General features: G+C 47.7%; 1 protein-coding gene across 5 annotated transcripts in view; it reads right to left on the bottom strand.

The window, feature by feature from the left end:
• Positions 1–21,826, bottom strand: part of LARGE1 (LARGE xylosyl- and glucuronyltransferase 1) — a 509,251-nt gene that overhangs the window by 117,725 nt on the left and 369,700 nt on the right. For all 5 annotated transcript variants that reach the window (XM_012752220.3, XM_012752215.3, XM_012752217.3 and 2 more), the window contains one exon: positions 6,027–6,131. In XM_012752220.3, the coding sequence (XP_012607674.1) occupies positions 6,027–6,131 (105 nt within the window). The remainder of the gene's footprint in view (positions 1–6,026; positions 6,132–21,826) is intronic.

Raw genomic sequence — 21,826 nt, 5'->3', positions numbered from 1 at the left:
GCTTCTTTACTCATGGGCTTTATAGGATCCCTAATACACCAATCTGCATCTTGGGAGGCATACGGCATGCAGATTTCTCAATCTTACCTGTTCACATATTAACATCTCTTGCAATGTTTTATGGAATGAACCTAGCAAATGCTAATCCATGGTCATTGTTGCAGGGCTGATGCTCATCAACTCTAAATCTCAATTAAGCTACAGGCTCAAGTCACACTAAATTCATTGTGGATATGCAAACTCTTTTCTACCAGACTGTAATTGTTTTGAAGGAATGTTCTTAGTATCACCCATTAAAAAAAAAAAATCTTTTTCTACCTCAACCTTACCAGAATAATAGCTATTCAGGAGCATGTATTGAATAAATGTATGAACTACATTTAATTCTTGTTTCTGTGGATGCAATTATTATAGACAGAAATCATCCAATCACAGTATTCTTTCAGAGCATGAAGAGATCTTAGTTTCTGACAGTAGAGACAATTCAGGTGCAGAGAAACAGACAAGACTCGCCCAGGATCGCAGAGTGCCAGATGTCAGAAGTAAGGTGCCCACTTCTGTGCATCCCACTAAAGCCGTTTGTCTGTAAGCTCTTTGGCAAGTTGTTAAATGTTTTCTCCTTTTGAATCCCTGCCATGGAATTCACTGGGGTGTCTGACTCTACCGCCCATCATCACCTTCCACTTTTTCTCCCACCGCCCATCACCTCCTGGAGTTTGGTCCAGCCTCAGAGCCAGTCCTTGAATGCTCCAATTTTGCTCTTCTGCAGAGGAGGATTCCTAGAGACATTTTCCTCCCTCCCTAGAGAGCCAGGTCTCCATCTGCCTTTCTCTGGCCTAATTTGGGGACTGAATGGAACACGATACATTTTATTTTTAAATCGTTTTTAAAAGCACATCCTCTGGCTAGCGGCGTGCGTGCCTTTCATGTTGTGGAAGGACGCACCCTGTCCTTGAGTAACCTTTAGGCTCCTACGCAAACAAACCCATCTGCAAACTTGTCATCTTCATTCCACCGCCTGCCTTCCCTCACCTCTTCCTCTGATCACGCCCTCCCTTGTTTAGCCCTCCTCCCCCTTCTCTTCTTTGCTGGTGTTTGTTTTTAAGACATTCACCCATCATCTTAGGAACTGAAGTGAGTGGAATCTTAATGAGGCTGTCAAAATCCCATGAGTTTTCCCCCCCCATGTCCTGCAGACAGCTGAATACTCGGTGAATGACAGCTTTTTGCACCCAAGCAGATGATGAATGGACAGAGTGATCAGAATTAACGCATCTCTGAGCCAGGATGTGGGAGATGTCCTTAATTCCACCTGAACAGTGATGGGCAAGAGATTTGTGCTGGGATCTGCCTGGTCACCCACACCTGCTGTGGCTCAGTAGCTTCCTTACGATGGAATTAAGTTGTTAACAGCTTCAGTAAGGACAGAGGAGGAAGAATGGGATGTGGTGGGCTTCCCCAACCTCGGTGAAAGCAGACTGGGACAGAAGAATAACACCGAGGCAAAGGGAACCTAGCTGGCTCTCTGAAGGGGAATGTCACTTTCCGAGATGTTCTAGGCATTCCCGAAGATCAGGCATGCTGCGGTGCCTGGTACCATGCCTGACGCCTCGCAGGTGCAGGGAATGCAGCTGCATTTGAGGCCTGGGCTGAATCTGAATCATCTGAAACGGGCACTCGGGCTGTGTTCAGGAGGAGAAATAAACTCCAACCAAGTTCCTGCAGTGCTCTGGTTCCCCAGGCACACACAAGACTAAGCCATCACAACAGCACCTCACCGTGGGCTCTGAGGTACAGTTCTCGCTCTCAGTTTGCAGGTGAGGAACCCCAGGCTCCCCGAGCTCGGGTAACCTCTCCAGAAGGCACAGAGTTTGCAAGCAACAGAGTCAGGTCTTGAAGGCGGATCTCCTAACTCAGACATCTCATGCTTTTTCTAGGGATTTTCAAAGTAAAACTCAGCTGATCTAGGAACTGAAATACTCATTTTTATCCCTAAAATAATAGGGAAAGCTAACTTCTTCCAGATAGTGGAGCAGTGTGAGAAAAACTTCTAGGTGCCTGCATCATCTTTGGGGGAAAGTGAAAACTCACTGGTTCTGTCTGACCTGAGGGCTTGGGAGACCTCAGCAAACCCTGCTCAATCGCTTAAGCACCATTTTTTAAAGCAGGAGGATCCCATCCCCTGATAGAGTATGAGGCTGAAAAATGCAAGAGGACAAAGACTGAGATTTATTGAGCACTTATTATTTGCCCGACATCAGGCTAGGCAGTTGTTTTAAGTTTTCTCATTGACTGTTAATCCTCACACACCACGTTCTGTCACTGTCCTGTTTAAAAGGGAGAGAACTAAGGTCCGAGGAGGTGTAGCAAACGGGCCACGCTCAGACGGAGACCAAATGGCCGAACATGACTCTACCCCAGCTCCCCCGGGCTCCCCAACGTCAAGCTCAAGGCTCACGACGGGGGCTTTGCTGGACAAGCCCTTTCTGCAGGCTCGAGCGTGCTGGGATTCCGGGTGGCAGGTTCTTTCCAGCAACAGCCTCAATTTCCACGAAGATCTAAATGTCTGGGTGACTCATCCGCTGATGTGTGGCGCAGTCCTTGGTCTTAAAATAACAAATCCACAAAGCCCCACTGTGAAAGCCAATGCATGTCGATGCCTCATAAATCCTTTTATAATGATCACTTGGTGTCACGGGCTTATTTAAATGGACACATCACTCCTAACGGGCATTTCCCCCCATCTGGCTCTGCCCTTTCTGTACCAACAAGACGGGAAGTAACTCACTGCCTTGGCAGATCAAGTAGGAGCTGCAGGTGGTTTAGGCACTTGTGTGTCTCCTGACTCAACCTTCTGTAGCAAATAGGGAGGGTTTGGAGGGGACATGCCATCTTCGCCATAGTAAATTCCCCAAAGGGCTACATTCTTCTTCTGCCTGCAAACCCGGATTGATGACTAGTGGTTTTTGTTTTATGCAGGTAACCGTGACCTTGACGCCTCATCCTCGAGGCGCTGCAGTATATCGGTGTGTGACATTTTCTATTATATGTCACGGAAGACAGAGATTAAACTTATACAGCAGGGTTTCCCTGGGACTTCCCTTCTCCCACCCAACAAACATGAGTGTCTCTAGCTCCGTGAAAGCTCAGAGGAAACACATCCAGAAATCCAGGCACAAAAGACCCACGGGGGTGGGGGTGACAAGTCCTTTTCCAACTAAAAGCATGTGGGGCCCTCTTGCAGGCCCGCTGTGGGCTCATAAAGGGTTCAACCTCGAATGCACTGAGGAAACAGTGCCCCGGGGGAGCTTGCTGGGGTGGGAAACAGAGAGCCACATGCGGTGAGGGTAGGCCCTTAGACATCCTGATCCAGAAGAAACATCTAGAACCTTCCTACTGGTAAGAATCCTGGTCTCTTCCACAGACACTGTCAATTAGGATCTTCAAGGGCAGAGCCATAACTATCCCTTTCTGAAAAGTGTCTGATCCTGAAACTATTAAAGTTCAAGCAAGGGAAGTTAGTAGTTGACACCACAGGCTCCTTTACTTGTCAGAGTTGCAGCCTTAAACCCTCTAAGCTGCGGTTCCCTCTTCCATAGAAGAGAGGTAAGCATAGCCCCGTCTCCTGGGGTTAGCATGAGGATCAACTGAGATTAACACCGAGAAAGCACCTAGACTCAGCTGGTATGCAGAGGCACCACCTGACTAGTTATGGAAATACTGAAATGCTTCCCTACCTGCTAATAAAGAGCAGCCCCGAGCCCCTCAGCTGCCCTTCCCCACCCCGGTCCCCCTCAGGGACTCCTCAGACCTCCCCACCGTCCAGCAACTAAAGGGTTAATGCCCAACGCAGTGAGGGAGCTTTCAGGATGGAGACCTGGGTCCATGAAGGGCTGGTGGTTAAAATTCTCCAGATGCAACTTCTATATATGCCTGGTAGGTGTTACAGGGAAAAATTATTAATAACAGAGTGAGGCACGCCTGGTGCTCTGGCAAACATCAGCTGGGGAAGAATCTACAGCTCCTAGTCGGCCTTCAGGGCTCCCTGGCTGCCACCTTTGGCTGCTTAGGACTCCGATGCTGGACGTTCTTTCCTTGTTTTCCTCCAGCTTTGACCCCCCACTCTCACCCCATCTCTTAATTCTCACCTCTGCAAGCTTCACTCATCTCTTTTTCCTTTGGCCTCTGGGGCCCTGGTTTGCATCTGACCTCTCTGGAGTCTGACCATCAATTCTCAGTTGCCTTCTTAGCTCTTCCCACTGTAGACTGGCCTCAGCCTGCAGGACAGGCTTCTCCTATCACCCCTGTCAGGTGTGTCCCCAGACACCTGCCGCAACGCAGTGCCTCTGCTGGTCTAGATGCCGGGCCCCAGCCCTTCTCTGCCTCACCCCTCCTACAGCTCTCTGGGCCCCAAGTCTAAGCCCTGACAAAGGTCATGCATCAGCATCCGCTGAGAATAGGGAGCCAAGGCAGCAGCAATGAGGATGGAGCGGGGACGCAGAAAGAGGATCCGGAGGCATTTATAAGATAGACTAGTTTCATTGCTTATACACTCCATGAGGTCACAGACGGTGTCCACCATACCTAGCATGGGGCCTCAAACCCAGTAAGAAGTCAAGACACAGCTGGTGAATAAGAATGGCTGAATGAATGAATGAATGAATGAATGAATGACACTAATAACAGAGACAGAAGCAAGTTTGGGGCAAGTAACAAGGAAGAAAAACGGATTTGATTTTAGGCATATGATGTGTTGGAAGGCTGTAGTCCTCAGAAGTGCTGATTACCAAATATTTCAGCCTTTTCTCCTGCCGGGCACATGGTAGGTTGCACTTGCCCACACCCTTGAAGGAGGAATGGCCACACGACATGCTTTAGCTAACACATTAACTGCCATGTGAGTTGTATTTAACTCACACTAGTTTCAAGCCTGGGGCCTCGTGAAACATGTAACTCACATGTCTCTTTACCTTGAGAGCATATGTCATGCACAGAAAACAATAAAAATTAACAGATTTTTCCTTAAATTAGAAAGGATCATTTTGTTTTTGAAGTTTCTATTCTATTAATATTTTTATAATAAAACACCATGGCCCAAGGAAATAAATTTTTTTCCTAGTGTGGCAGTCAATGTGCTAATGAAACATGAGCAGAGATGGTGTCACTTCTGAACGGCAGAGACAATATGACTTTTGCTCCTTTCCCACTGAACATATGGAAGTTTGGGCCGAGATGATTCCTGAGTACCTACTGTGAACACAGGGCCTTGTAGACCTAAAATGGACGTGGCCTGTTGTGTTAAAATACATTTCTGTTGTGGCAAAAAACTGAAATGTTGGGGTTGTGTGGTACTGCAGGATGACCTCCAGTCTGTATCAGCAGGGCCAAGGAACCGATGGGTTATGCTGATAAAGATGTCCACTGGGATCTAGGTTTCGAGGTCGAGAGAGGGGCTTTCTGGTGAGACCGCCACAGACCGCCCAGGCCCAGCAGCGACCGGCCAGTAGCTGCAGCTCCACTGAGAAGAGTCAGCTCTAAGAAACAACGGTGATATAGCACACCTTATATTTTCCTGGTTAGAGCTGGAACCCATACTATTAAGTGAAGTATCCCAAGAATGGAAAAACAAGCACCAGATATATTCTCCAGCAAACTGGTATTAACTGAGCAGCACCTAAGTGGACACATGGGTACTACAGTAATAGGGTATTGGGGAGGGGGGAGGGGGGAGGGGGGCGGGTATATACATACATAATGAGTGAGGTGTGCACCATCTGGGGGATGGTCATGCTGGAGACTCAGACTTGTGGGGGGGGAGGGCATTTATTGAAACCTTAAAATCTGTTCCCCCATAATATGCCGAAATAAAAAAAAAAAAAAAAAAAAAAGAGGAGTCTGGAATGCCAACCGCCTGCACTGCTAAATTCAGCCACCAGGTGGCCTCCTCCTGAGATTCTGCCCTCTCTTCTCCCTGAGGAAGGAGCAGTGACCCCTCACAACCCCAGGAAATACCGCCCCCTCCTTACCTGTGTTGTAGCCCCTTCCGAGGGCCGGCCACGGGCGGTGATTCTTCCACAGGTTTCCAAGGTACCAGTCACTCTGGTTCTCCACCAAGCCCAGGACCTGCTGACCTGTAAGTACAGAGAACGCAAACATCTGAAAAGGAGAAGCCAAGCCATCTGTATCAGCGACTACTGACCACACGATGTGAATGACGGCAAATCATCACGACAACAGCTCTCATTTACTGGGTGCCAGGCCCTGACTGAGCTTCACTCGCACTGACAGGCTTAATTCTCACAATTAGCCAGCCATTTTTATTATCTCCATTTTATAGAGAAGAAATGGAGGCCCCCCCAAACAATTAATTTGCCCAAAGTTACAAGGTTAATTTGTGTTAAAGCCAGAGTCCAAAATCAATCATTCATTCATTCATTCATTCATTCATTTCTTAACTCATAGAACACATATTTACTGACGGACATACTACTCTTCCTGTATTCCAATTCTGATGCTGCCTGCGGTATATTAATTGACTGGCTTTCTGGGCATGGACTGATTGTTTCATCACGTCAGAGGGGGGGGGATCACCCCTGTCTGATGAGATGGGAGCCCACAGGGAACAGCCACCTTTGCCCACCTTCTTAACAGGGTTTTGCTCGCACACTCACTGCTTCCTCTAAAATAGATTTATCTTGTGTCAACAAACATCATGTCAATGCAGGAGTGTTGTCTAGAGCAACAGGGCTTTGATGTTGGCCACAGCGTCTGGTGCATCTTGGCATCTTAGGTGAGTCAGTCTTGTAGTCAATCTCGCAGGGCGCTGATGTCCCTGGCCCTTCCAACCGGGAGCATCAGACCCACCTGGCATCCCTTAGACTGCTCCCTCATGCCACCTGTAGAATGCATTCCTTGAAATTATCATCAATACCATTTTATAGCCTCCTCGGAAGCTGAGGCTTACAAAGGACCAGTGATTTGCACGGCCAGTGATGGAGTGAGGACACGAGTCTACATTGTCTGACACACAGATGCTTCCCACCACCCCAAGGCACTATTGCTTACCCTTACAAAAAACGTCTGAGGCAGGAATCTTATACATCAACATTCTATAAAAAGGGAAACTGAGGCTTAGAGAGTTGAAATAACGTGCAGAAGTCACGCAACTAATAATTAACTCTTTTCCACAGCTAACCCACGTCTCCTGGAGTTAAACTCCTTATAATGTTGGCCAACCTGAGAAATAAAGACCTTTCTGACCAAATAAAAGCCCAGAAACACATTAAAAAAAAAAAACCCAGCAGTTCTCTTGGAACACCATGCTGGGTGATATAGAACCTCCTTGGTATGATGACAGCTCCCTGAAATGATGGTGTGTGAGTTTGTGGTAATTTATTTGATCAATTTATTGAGCTCCTATCTAAATCATCACCCTAGCACAAATACATAAATTAGAGGCATGGGAAAAATACTACACCCACTTCGTCACTGTATATGATCACATCTAAAACTTGTAGAATTCCTCAGAAAAACATATCACCAATTCAGGGAGCACAAGAGCCAATCAATTTCACGTGCAACAAGCTTAGGACATTTGTGCAAAACTATCAGATCCGAAAAGCATGATGCCCTTAGCTGGGAAAGCTGTGTGCGGAGTCCTGAAGCTATGGTCCAGCGGGAGACCTCATTTAACGACCTCACGCCAAGGATGGGGTGCAACGGGGAAGTGGAGTCCTTGGGTGAGATGAAACGTAATTACTAAGGACCCCATATTGGGATCACGATGTTTTTTGGCATGATAAAGGGTGTCACACTCAGAACTGACCAAAGGGGAATAATACTTCATTGAATTTAGGGTGACCATCTGGATTTCAAGGAAGGTCACCTTCAGATATCTGAAAGTCCAAATTTGACATTGTGGCATCTCCTGCATTGTACTTTGCCTTAGTCTGCTTCTTCAGACAAATCCTCTATTAGCCCCACTTCATTTGTGCCAAACAAAATGCACAGTTTTGTTGCCTGTGTCCTCATTTGTGTCTCGCTCATACGGTCCTCCCCGAGCGGCAGGAACTGCCCTTGTCCCCTGCCGATGCCCACCCATAATCCTTCCAAGGGCCATCTCTAGCATGAAGCCTTTTATGAATAAACCCAAGTCTGAGTGACAACTTTATCTTCATTCCTGCGCTAGATGGAAGACATCTCTATTTAGTACATCCTACCAGTATTTTTGCCATCAGCTGACTTACACCTGTGAAAGCTGTGATATCCAACCCCCAAACTGGGGATGGGTACCTGTCTTTATCCTATCAGGGATGAGGCCACAGAGTTCCACTGTGCCCCCCACTCGTTGGCCCATGGAAAAATTGTCTTTCATGAAACTTAGGAACTGGGGGCTGCACAGCAGGAGGTGAGCAGCCGGCGAACTGGCAAAGCTTCATCTGTATTCACAGCCGCTCCCACTGCTTGTGTTACTGCCTGAGCACTGCCTGCCCCCTCCCCCTCCCATTGTGGAAGAACTGTCTTCCATGAAACTGGTCCCTGGTGCCAAAAAGGTTGGAGATGGCTGCTTTGAAGGATGAAATGGGTAATATCCAGGCACACCCACACATCATTTGTAAATATCCATTTCCTTCCTTAGTCCAAAGACAAGAACTATGTAGTATCTAACACACAGTAGGTGCTTAATAAATATCTACTAAATAAATGACATCTGGTGGGTAGATCCCTCCTGCCTGGGAAGCCCACTAATGGCACCGTGTGTGAGTGTCCCCATGCTTCTGAAGCTGCAGATCATTCCACCCTCTCCCCCATCATCCATCCATGTAGCTGCCACTCAGCCCTGGGAACCCAGGCACCTGCCTGTCCTGCATGGAAAACTGCAGAGAGAGGAGGGCAGAACCTGCGAGCATCTTTTGCTTCAGGTGCTCCACATAAGGCTTGAACTCAAGGTCTTCATCTCCAAAAAAGGAATGACTTGCATGGTAAATCATAAGTCATGTTACCCCAAAGAATAATATCCAAATTCCTCATTTATTGATTTGCCCCTTAGTGCATTTCTTTTGATGGTAACACATAATCCTTTCACGTATACCAATCCTCTTTGAAATTATATATATATATAATTAGATATATATATAACTATATATATGTATATATATCCTTAACTAGCAACCTCATAGTTGTCATTTTAATAACCATTGGTTGAGAAAAAAACAAAATAATAAATAGCTACTAAGACTTCATTTTGCTTTTTTAAATGGATTCATTAGCTGCTGTTTCAATTACTAAAACAGTAGTAAGGGTAAGGAATTTTGTAAGGGTTAAGAAAACAGTGTTGAGTTTTGCGTGTGGATCCCCTGAGCTAACTGTTCTATGTGTCACCCCCTGAAGAGGTCTGTGCAGGGCACCATGTACAGCACATGACAGCTAGAAGTGAAGAGTATAGACTGGAGTCAGACTGGCTGGATTCAGTTTTTAGCCCCGCCATTTTCCAGCTGTGTAGCCTTAAGAAAATTACTTAACCTGTCTCTGACTTGATATTTAGCTCTTATAGCTATTGTGACTTCACATGTTTAAATGACTTCATATATGCTAAGTGCCAGGCATAGAAGCTGAAACTATAAGCACTAAGTGAGTTCTTTATAAATATCGTTTTCCAACCTGACCTGTAGGTTTCTGAAAGAGCGAGTTCATGCACTCGATTTGCTTCGAAGGGCATTCGGTGCAACAACTAGGCCATTCTAGAACTTTGCTTCTCCAAGTACGGTCTGAGGACCCTTTGCTTCAGAAGCATGTGGGACTCTTGCTAAGAGTACTCGCTCCTGGGCCTGAACGTAGAAGTCAGTTACCAGTGGCAAACAGCTTTTCCCTACTCCTCTGGTTTCCCATCCAAGTACTAACCAGGCCCGACCCTGCTTAGCTTCCGAGATCAGATGAGACTGGGTGCGTTCAGCGTGGTATGGCCATAGACATACTTCCCTGGTTTCTAGAAGGAGGGATTACCTGGCTTCTGCCACCAACCCTTTCTCTTTCCCATGGGTATGGAAGCTATGGAAGCACCTGACAGGTGAGTTTCAGAGAAAACCAAGTTTATGGAGTTTTGCCTTTTCCTCCCTCCCTCCCTCTTCCAGGAGCCAGCGTGCCGACAGCCAGCCCACGACTGAGCTGTTGTCCCATGCTACAAGTTTCGTAGGGAAGACCCCCCTCCTGATGAGGCGGTGAGTCACCCAGCACTTCCTATGACAGGTGAACAATCCCAACTCTCGGTTCTGGTGTTAGGAATATCTGCTGCAGATGCACGTCTAAAGCTGAGTCTTCCAATGTCACCTTTATCAGTAAAATAAGGTGGCATTTGCTCTTACTCTAAATTGGTTCGGTATCTGGAGTGTGTGTATATGGGGGGACAACATCGTATATTAATTCCCTCATACCCCAACATTTCTGAATAAGAATTCTGGCGGTGAGGACTAGTAATCTGCATGGAAAAAAAAACAAACAATGCCCTAGGTAATGTGGATGCACATTAAAGCTTGAGAATTACTGACATCTGGAAGATCTGGTCTCGCTTTAGTCTGCAGGGTCATTGGCACTCATGCCGTGTCTCAATTCAGCTCATAAACCAGCAGAATTCAGCGTGGTCTCCAGTGCTGTGCTTCTCTCGTATGGTAAAGCCGTGAGGGAAATGAACAGCAGAGCCAGACTGCCTGGGTTCGAATCCTGGCTCCTCTACTGACTAGCTGTGTGACCTTGGACAAGTTACTTAACCTCTCTATGCTTGCTTCTTCCTTCATTTGTAAAATGGAGTTAATAAACAGTACATACCTCGCTGAGTTAATTTTTTTCCTCTGAGTACAAGGTAATTTGTGAAAATGGAGCTTTGTTCTTTGCTTATTCAAACCTCACCACTGACAGTGCCTAGAAAACAGTATAGTGTGCAGTGGGCGTTTGCGCTTATCAAGACACCCGGAAGTCCCTGGGCCTATATTCTGCCCCACCTGCCTGGACGCCCAGCCCCGCCACCTCCTCCCATAGCTGACGAGGCCCTGACTTTGCCGGGATTCTGGGCCAGCTTAAACCGACTGAGGGTTTGCTTTGTGTCAGACACCACACAACATGCTAACAAAGCAAAGACAAGTAAAATGCAGTTCTCGCCCCAGGGGCAGCTGGAACAGGAGACAGATACGCAGTTATGAAGCAGGATGACACCTGCAAGGACAAAAACACGGAGAAGTGGGAACAAGTGGGTGCTGCCTGCTTGGTGCTGGCTGTCTCCCCCTGGAGCCACCGGCCACGGCCCCTCCCTGCCACCCATACCCCCAAACTCCCAAGCTCCCCAAGGCTTGTCCGCTAACGGTGACGTCCAGGAACACCCTTCTAGGACGGCGGTCCCCTCTGCTCCCGGGTTGACAGGCCATCTTCGACAGTTCCACCAATCCCAGTGCGTCAGCCAGGTGGCATCTAAATCCTGGTGTCCAGAGGCCCAAGTCTAAAGCCTGAACCTCGATGATGCAAATATAGCTCCAGCCTGCCGTCCATCAAGAAGAAAGATCCCAGGGGATTCCCCGTGGGGAAGATGACACGGGTCGCCACGGCGTGCTGGCTCACTCGGCACTGTGCACCGCCTGCCTCATCTTCTCAGGAGTTATTACAATAAAACACCGTGACTCGCAGAAAAGGCTTTGTCATTGTTTTCCGCGCTGGGCCTGTGGTAATGATTAAGTACACTGTTCTCCGTCTTCCTTACTCCAGGCACAAGTTAACTTATGAAAATGAAGCTGTCCTCTTTGCTTATTCATACATCACCACTAACAGCCAGACAAGAGCGAACAAGCTTGCTATTCTGCCGGGCCCTGGTGCCGGTGTCGCCAGCCAGCAGACGGATGGCTCCGGGCTGGGAACTCCGCGCTCCCCCTCCTTTGGCAGCTTTTGGCTCAAGGCAGGGCTTGTGCGGCTCGGGAGAACCATGGAGCAGAGAGTGGTGATGCTCCCAGGCGGCACATCTGGCGCGGGAAGGTCGGACCGAGCACGGGCCCCCAGGTAGGAGGACGGTAGCACGGCACGTAAGAAGGACACGCAAAACGGGGGGGGGGGGTTCTGGCTCCAGTTCAGTATGTTTGACCAAGGTATAACTTCTCTGAGCCTCAGTTCCCTTATCAGAAAAGGTTAAGAATCAAATCTACCTCTTCCCTCTAAGAACAGATAAGCAGATCAAATATGGTAATATATACAAAGTGCCTGGAGCTCACAGCAGGTGCTCAACTGGAGGCACGGCTCCTCCTCCCTTTTGCTACCGCCTTTGTTCACAAAGTTTAGGTTTTCCCATCCAGGTGCTGACATCAGCTGCAGTAAAATTTGCCCCACTGCCCCCTCACCCCGTTCCTGCTGTCCCTGGCTCCCACCTACTCCACCTTGTTGAAGCCTTTAGCGTCTGTGACACTAGCTCCTTGGTTGCTTCCCCTGCCTCCTGCCCCGGCCCCCTTTTCTTCTTGCTCTCCCTTTTATCCACAAATCATGGCATCATCCCACCCATCGCACCAACCTCTGTCCTCAGCTCAGGCTTCTTTCCAGAGCGCCCTGCTCTTCCATCCATCTGTCGGCTCACCAACTTCACCTGCCTACTCTGTGATGACTTTCAACTCAAGCTGTCGGAAACCAAACCCGTCATCTTCCCCTAAATAATGGTGTGGCCTCTGCCTGTTTTGTTGGTTGGTAGCATCAAGATCTAACTCGTCACCAAAGGTAGAATCAACCTTTTTGACTCAACCCTGACACCTTCCTCCCGTCATTCCTCACATCCTCACCATAGCCAAGTCCTACAGATTGGACCTGCGGGGTATTTCTCAAGCCCAGCCCTTCCCTCGCTCTACCCTGCCCTCATTGTCTCCCACACTCTTGGTTACCTTAGCGGATTTGTACCTGAGCACCTTTGCTCAGGGTGGCCAGTTCCAGTCTGCTCACCTAGACGTAGAAATATTTTGAAGGCACAAATCTGTTGATTTTGCTTCTTTGACTGAAAAGCTTAAATGCTGCTGTGGTCCTATAGTGCAGATGGGTGGATGAATAAATGGCTGAGTGAATGAAAAATAAATCTTATGCATACCCTGCCTTCAATCTCATCTGCAACTGGTAAATTCTATCTGAATGGAGTGGAAATGGATGAGTACTAGCTAACCTCTCCAGGTAAACACCAGGTAAACATGTCTCGAGCTTTGATCTGTAGGGTGCTTTCATTAATGTCTCTTATTTCCCACCCCCAGGAAAGCCCCTGGACACACAGAGGAAGTCTGCCCATCACTGCTACATATCAAATCACCTGTGCTTATACCACTAGGTGGATACTAAAATGTTAAAACCAGAGGCTGTCCTGAGTATCAGCAGAGAACCTAACAATGCCCTCTCAACCGCATATTTATTCTAATAAGCTATTTGAAAAGAGAAAAAGCCTTTAGTAGTACCATTCAATGCGTGTCTGAGTGCAGGGTGTCTATGAATAGGAAAACATACGGTATGATATTACCATTTACTAAACATCCTAAAAGAACTGCTACATGGCCCCAGGTGCCCCTGGCTAGTCGGTGTAGAATAATAAAACATCTCCTGAGAAGATGCACACAAAAGGGTATTTGAACAACCCTGAATAGGTTGAAAAGGGATGCTTCTGAACTTGCATGTTTCACAGCTCCTACTTTGCAGCTCAGCTCCTGCTCAGTGCACCCTGGGATCACAGACATGCAGATGAGCCGTGAAGATCCTAGCATGACTTTGCAACCACCTACTACTACAGATGAAGCCCAGGAAGAGGAGTTCAGTGTTTATGAACACACAGTTGATGGAAGAGCTAGGACTCCAACTCTGACTTAAAGCTCAGGGTTTCCCCTGTGCATCTCAAACCTGGCTTCTTTCTTTAAACTTTGCTACATATAATTATCCACCTGGTATAAATTCTATCTCTTCTATACTTGATACGGAATCATGAGTAAACTCTTAGTTCTTCATTTTTCTCATCTGTAAAATGGTAATGGTATCTATTAATATTTCCTGAGGTTTCACTGGGGCTCCTAAGCAGGTGTATGGATCCCAGGTTTATCTTGCATGTCCTTCAAATGGAATCTATGGACTCTAATTAATTGTTACTCATTTTGATTCCTTGGGTTTTAGTTACCTTATGAAGCACCGCTACCCTAATTTATTCATTGCTTAGCCCTGTTTCACTTGGAGAAAATTACTCCACCCACACTGATCTCTGTGGTTGAAGGCAAATGCCTTCGAAGGAGTCAGAATCTGTGCCATTCTAGAAGGTAGACTAAGGATAAGTAATGATCAAAGGAGGATAGATTTTGCTTATTACAAGCAAAGCCATTATAGGTTTTTTTCCTTTATTCATTCATTCATTCATTCATTCATTCATTCATTCATTCATTCATTCAGCATATTATAGGGGTACAAATGTTAAGGTTATGTATATTGCCCTTGCCCCCCCCCCCAGGGTCAGAGCTTCAAGCGTGCCCATCCCCCAGATGGTGCACATCGAACTCATTATGTATGTATATACCCATCCCCTCCTCCCCACCTGCCCGGCACCCGATAAATGATATAGCCATCAGAGTTTACTGCAACAGAAACCAGCTCCCTTTCTAGGGAGAAGTTCCGATCACTGAACTGTTTCTGGAAGAGGCTGCGTGACTCAGCGCGCATCCAGCAGGGATTTATGGAATCCCCACGTGCACCGGGCTCTGTGCCGACTGCCAGACACACAGCAGTGAAGGAAGCAGGCCACACTCCACCCTTCTGGATTTCATCTTTACGAAGAGCTTCTCTGACGGCCTGGCTCCCGCCTGCCAGGAACTGCCCTCAGTCTCACTGAAGCAGATGCTCTGGGGTGAGGCCCGGGAAGTGACGCAGGGCAGGGGTGGGGACCTTTGTGCGTGAGTGGCTGCATTCCCAGGTGAGCTGCAGGAGGGGGATTTCTGCACTGAGCAGAGACCAGGCTGGAAGACCTCAAAGCTCCCTTCCAATGTGATGGAGGGATCTCTTTATTCTGAGCCACCAATTGAGTTTTCTCAACATCCTCATTGTGCTGGACAATCCCCATCCATGTTCTTCTGCCACCTGTGTGTCTGCCTGTGTATGGCCAGCTGGCCTGTAAAGGAGCCTGTAGCTCTCTCTATGTGGGCACTCGGCCCAGGCACTGGGACGTGTACTTTTCGCATGTCATCGCAGAGATAACTTACAACAACCCCTGGAGGTGGGCACTGTGCTGCTTTCTATCTTTCAGAAGGGAAACCGAAGTGTAGAGAGCCAAAGTCACCTGTGAAGTCCAAGTGGCTAGGAGCCCCAGAGTGGGGGCTTGCCTTCCAGTCTCTCGGTTGTAGAAGTCTGTGTGTTCACACCTACACTCACAATTAGGAACAATCCTCAGAGCAGCTCTCTCCCAGGGGAAGGGCTACAGCCGGTACCACCATGGGAAAGGCTCAAAGGGCACAGAGGGGACAGCTAGAAAGACTAGTCAAGGTGTGTTTGACCAGCCCACTGGTTCTTGTCCACGCTGCCACCTGGAACTGTAGGCAGGAGCCCGGGACACTCTGCAGAGCCCTCCAGTGCTTACTGGGACGTGAGAGTTTAATTACCTTCAGCATCAATCCCAGCGCACTGAGAGCTGAGAGCACACCCTACCCAGGGCACCCAGGGAAAATAGAAAAGGAAGGCCTGGGACTCAGAAAAGAATATTCAATCCAACAGAGGTCCAGATAATGATTCCATCTGCCACGAACAAGTCCCCTGCCCACCCCAAATCCCCAAGGCATCCCCGAATGGGCCCGCATTAACTTAATTTACAGTTTAAAACTCCTGCTCAATCTCAAATAATGATTTTTCTCTTCTTCCTTCTGTGATCTTTGGTCCTTGGACGTGGGAAAAACTAAAAAAAGGAACGCAGAGCTGCCGGGCTCTCTTCCAAGGCTGCTTTTATCACACCGAGTCCCAGGACACGTGGCTGCTGTCACCTCCCAGACGAGGCCGCCGTGAGGGAGGCAGACCTGGCCGCCGCCCAGCTACAACCTCTGTCCGTGGATGTTCTGGATCTGTCGCTTTTTAAAAACACAATGTGTTGGCATCTTTCAGATACGCTGCTCACAGACGCTCCCTTGGCCGGCCGGTAATAGTGCCTAGGAGAGATTGTTTAACTTCCCCTCCCGGGGTTGCAGAAAAAGCACTTGTTTGCAGGGTTCCAAGGCCAGCACTTACGTTCTGGCTTTTCTAATTACTAACTGTGTGATTTGAGCCAAACTACTTGAATCTTGAGCTTTAGTGGTTTCTTTTTCATTTTGTTTTGCTTTTTGTAATGGATAATAGTAAAATTCACCCCAGTTCTATCATAAGGTTGTTTTGATAGTAAAAGGAAATGTTAAATTGTACAATAGTACTCAATTTCGATTAAGTGATATCATCGATAGCAAAAAATTCTGGGTTTTAAGCAGTCATTGCTTAACTTTTTTTCCCCTTATAGCATTTCTGGGATGACAACATTATTACTCATCGACACTCTACTTAGCCATAGGCCTGATGCCACACGAAGTTCATTCTCTGAAATGCAGCTGGGAGGTGAAAGTGACCAATGGTGGCCCTTGCGTGGTGGAGAAGCAGTCAGAAAACGTATGCAGAAAATCTCTTTACATTCTTAAGGCTGATCCTTAGACAGATTAAAAAGATGCAGTAACTCTTGCTGAATGAGGAAGGAAGTGGAGGGAATCCAAAACAGAGATACTGAAAGGATACAGATATACTGTCCTGGGACTACTCAGTATAGGGTTAGTAAAACTTCCATGTTTCAGAGATCTCTGTCATCACTGCGAGATAAGTCATTCTTCTATTTGACACGTAGTTATTGAATATACGCCAGAGCGTAGCACCAAGCAGGGCTGAGCCGGGCCCTTCCCTCAGCGGCGCTAACAGCTGTAGGTGTGTTCGTCTGCATGGGCTGCCATAGCCAAGTGCCGCGGACTAGGGGGCCTAAACAACAGAAGTGGATCTTCTCAGTTCTGGAGGCTGAAAATGCAAGATCAAGGTATGGCAGGGCTGGCTGCTCCTGAGGCCTTTCTCCTGGGCTTGGAGATGGCCATCTCCTCCCTGTATCTTCACTGCGGTCTGTGTCCTAATCCCCTCTTCTTACGAGCACCTCCGTCTTCCTGGATTGGGGCCCACCCTCATGACTTCATCTTACCGTAACCACCTCTTTAAAGATCCTATCTCCAATACAGTCATATTCTGAGGCCCTGGGATTAGGACTTCCACATATGAATTTGGCAGGGCATAATTCGGCTGATAACATAGGGTAAGGTCACGAAACAATCATATCAACGAATGTGGACTGAGACTTGGAAAGGGCCAAGAAGGAGAGGTGCAGAGTGCTAAAAGATGGGAAGTTAGACAAGCAGGCTGTAGAGGATTTAATAAGGATTAAATAAGGATTTTAATTGGGATCCGAAGGAATCAGGGAGGGGGAATAGAGTGTGTTAAGACCTTACCGTAAGAAACTTGATGAGGATGAGCGATGTGGTGTCATGGAAAGATATTTGGTCTTTGTCCCTCTCCGATCTCTTACACAGAGCTGCTAAATCTCTCGGAGTTTCTTGGGTGATAAAAGCACTTTTTGAAGGGCCCTCTTGGGGGACCCCTAGACAGCCTCGGGACAGGGGCTGACTGCTGGAAATAACCAGGCAGGATTGGGGGGTGGACTTTCAGCCCCACCCCTAACCTCTAGGGAAGGAGCAGGGGCTGGAGACTGAGCTAATCACCAATGGCCAATCAATCATGCCTACATAATGAGGCTGCACCAAAATCCCGAAGTGATGGGGCTCAGAGAGCTTCCGGTGGGTGAACATACCCAGGCAGGGTATGTTCATACCCCCCCAGCTTACCCTATCAATCCCTTCCATTTGGCTGTCCCTGCGTGATATCCTTTATAATAAACAGGCAGTAGAAAAGGGCTTTCCTCAGTCATCCTGACTTCTCTGTGAGTCGTTCTGACAAATTATCAAACCTGAACGGGGGCTGTCGGAAGCCCCCACTGTGCATCCCAGTCTACAGAGTGTGAGTCACCTGGGGACCCGACAGGTGTGACCAGCCTCCAAGGTGAGCATGAGGGCAGCGTCGGGGCACTGAGCCCTCACCCTGTGGAGTCTGACTCCGATTCCGGGTAGTTAGGGCTGGGACTGAACCGGTCACTGTAGGGCATCTAGTGGTGTCTGCACGGAATCAGAGAATTGGTTGGTGTCAGGAGGAAAAAACACCTCCCAAGGGACTGGAGGCCAATGTGGCTGAGACACAGACCGAGGAGAGGAGGGTGGGGGAGAGGAGGGCAGGCCGGAGGGCCTCCGGGGCCAGGGCTAGAGAGGGGGTCTCTCTATGCAGGACATGCAGGGGGCACCCTTAAAGGGCGCAGGCAGGCAGCACCACCCTGCTGCAGAGCACCAGGGCAATGCGTGCAAAGGAGGGACATGACGGTGCCTCCTGGGGTCATGCAACGGGTGGTGCCGGGAGTGGGGGGCCGATGCGGTCAGAGTTCTGTTTGGAAGACGACACACTTAATGCTGGGTGGAGAAGGATCAGTGGATGATTCGAGGGGGTCAATAAGTCAAAGTCAATAAGTCAAAGGCTTATTTTTCCTTCTTTCTTAACATTACAGATGCACAAGCCTGGAGATGAGGAGAGAGGGGAGGGATGGAAACAGAGCTTAGTCAACAAGAGTGTTTGCTCTGAGGGGCTTGTGTGCAGGTGACATGCCTGGGCACCTTCCTCCCTTGTCACCTCCATAAGGACATGGCCCTGAAGGAAGGGTGGTGGGCCCTGTGCTGACACTCCCATAACCTGGCATCTCCCAGGGCTCGGCATACTGCGGACAGCTTCCTCGCAACCTCTTCCCGCTCGCTGAGTGGCATGGATGCAATTGCAACAATTTGGCTCGTGCTCAGAGCCAATCAGGGTCTGGGAAAAGAGGTGGTGAAGGCAACTTTGAAAAATCACTGCGGTGCATGTGCTGGCGATGCAGAAGAGGTGCTGCTCGGGTGTGGGCAAGTCCCCCAGGCGCAGGTGGGACGGGGCCGCTCAAGCGAGGGCAGGTGCACTCATGCATGCTCTGCAGCTGGAAAGCCACAGAGTAGCAAAACAGTGACAACGTCCTCAGCCCTAAGAAGGAACAAAGTACTGATACACGCTGCAACTTGGATGAACCTCAGGGACCTTGTGCCAAGTGAAAGAAGCCAAACACAAAAGGTCACATAGCATATGATTCTTTTTATATGATAAATGCAGAACAGGCAAATCCACAGAGACAGAAAGCAGAGTGGCGGCTAATGGGATGGGAAGAGGGGAGACATGGAGTGGTTATCTGATGGGGATGGGGTGTTCTCCTAAGGTGATGAAAAAGTCTTGAAAGTAGGGAGAGCTAGTGGTTGCACAGGGTTGTGAGAACACTAAATGCCGCTGAACCGCATACTTCAACATGGTTGATTGGTCAAAATTATGTGAATTTTGCCTCAATAAAAAATGATGATAAAGGTGACACGAAAGTAATACTTAAAGGTAATGCATAGGTTAATGAGCTTGATTTAGTTATTCTACCATGTATATAAATATCAAAACATCAGGTTGTACACCATAAATATATATATAATTTTTATATGTGAAATTTAAAAAGTTAAAAGAAAGTCATACTTGGTATATGTCAATAGTATTCCCACATAGTTTATCCCACTTAATCTGCACCACAAAGGCTGGGGTGCACAGGCCCCAATCTTCAGAGCTCTCCTGGTCTCTGTCCACCCTGCATCCTGGGTGGTCCCCTCTGGGCCACTGTTTTAACTGTCACCTATGTGTAGATAACTTCAAATTTCTATCTCCAGACTGACCTGTACACTGAGTTTCAAAATCATAAATTCAACCGCCCTCCTGATCCCTCTGCTCTGGACACCCACTAGGCATCTCCGATGCCACATGTCCCACAGGGAACTCCTGTTTTTCCTCTTCCACACCTGCTCTTTCCCCTAGCCTTCCCCATGTCAGTCCATGGGAGTTCATTCTATCCTTTGAATCTGAAACTGTGGAGTCCTCTCCCCTCCTCCCCAACTTTATTGAAGCACAATACAATTCAATGAATTGACCCATTTTAACTGTAGTTTAACAGATTTTGGTAATTGAATGCAGTCATGTAACCATCACCACCATCAACATACAGAACAGTTCCAGGGCCTAAGGTTTTCTTGTGTTCTTGTGCAGTCAATCAATTTCCTAGAACTGTAGCTCTAGGAAACCACTGATTTTCTTTCTGTCCCTGCAGTTAAGCCTTTTCTAGAATTTCACAAATATAGAATTATAACTATAATGCAGTGAAGTAAACAAAAGTAAAATTTTAAAAAATTATAATCATATAGCATTTAGTTTTTCCTGTTTGGCTTCTTATACTTAGCATAATGCTTTTGAAAGCCATTCAAGTTGTTATGTGTATTAATATTACATTTATTCTTGTTGCTGAGTGGTAGTATAGAGTCTGGATATACCATCATTTGAGTGGAATCAAGACCTCTGTTTTCCCTAAGTTGAGCCAGACTTCCAGGCTGTAGATATGGGCATCACTGGAACATGAACAGAGAAGAAGACCAAGGCAGGACAAGCTGGGCCCCCCCAATGTTTAGCTGTTGAGCAGAGGAGGAAGAGAAGGCAGACAGGAGTCTTCCTGGGTAGGCATGTGCATAACTTCCGCTGTATAACAGGATACTTTGTGGTACTGTGTAAAGTGTAGCCGCCAGTAGGGAATCTACAGGTGCCAGTTTTAGACTATCAACATATCAGATCTTTCTACATCTGAAATCTGCAAACACTCTGATTCCAGGACCTGTATTTACTGCCAGTTCGTTATAGCTACAACCACCTTTCATGCACAAGATGCTCCATCTACAGTGACATACACAGCTGGCCTCCTTCACAAGGTCTCTTGTATCACTCCCATCCACTTTGGGTTGAAATGCCCGGTACTGCATGTGTCCTGACGCACACCCTTTAAGGAGAGAAATCAATTCCCAGTCTTTCCTAGGAAACAACATGCTGGCTCAGCCAGCCCACTTCTGAGGGACAGCTGAGCCCCAAACCACATTCCTCCTTGCCTTGACCTGAGGCCAACTGCTCATGCAAGAGGACTGTGTCCCTCGTGTTTAGAAACCCTCTGCTGTGTCCAGGGAAACACTTGCATTGAAGATGAGGCTTTTGTATTTTTTAGAAGACCTGGTGCAGCATCATAGCACAGGAGTCAAAGGCACAGAGGCCTGTAGCGTATCTTGGACCCACCTTCTCATTTGAATGATGAGAAAACGGACATTAGAACATCATATCAAGAGAAAGTCATGATGTGGTTAAAAATAATCACCCTTGGAAAGAACCTTGGTACTCATCTACTCCAACCTTCTCATCATATAACTGATGAAACCAAATTGCTGTGAGGGGAAATGATATTCTCAAAATCACACAGCCAAGTGGAGGCCGGGATCCTTGTTTCTCAACAACATTGCACTTATTAGCCACTCAGCATCGACCTGGGAATGAGAGCTGCTGAGATCATCAGCAGCTACATGGACCTGGCTTCCTTCTAGCCATGACACAAGGCTCTTCTCATCCAACCCCTCCAAACCCTGAGGAGCAGATGCACCACAAAAACCACTGGCAGAGCGGGGCTCTGTGGCACAGGCAGACCAGATGCACTTGTCTAAGCCTGCTCACCGCTGACCTTCGTGGAGAGAATTCCCCCTTAGCAAGCCAAGGACGATACGCCTATAGTGGT

This window comes from Microcebus murinus, chromosome 10 (assembly GCF_040939455.1).
Source record: "Microcebus murinus isolate Inina chromosome 10, M.murinus_Inina_mat1.0, whole genome shotgun sequence".
NCBI lineage: Eukaryota > Metazoa > Chordata > Mammalia > Primates > Cheirogaleidae > Microcebus > Microcebus murinus.
This window is presented reverse-complemented; position numbering and strand designations above follow the sequence as displayed.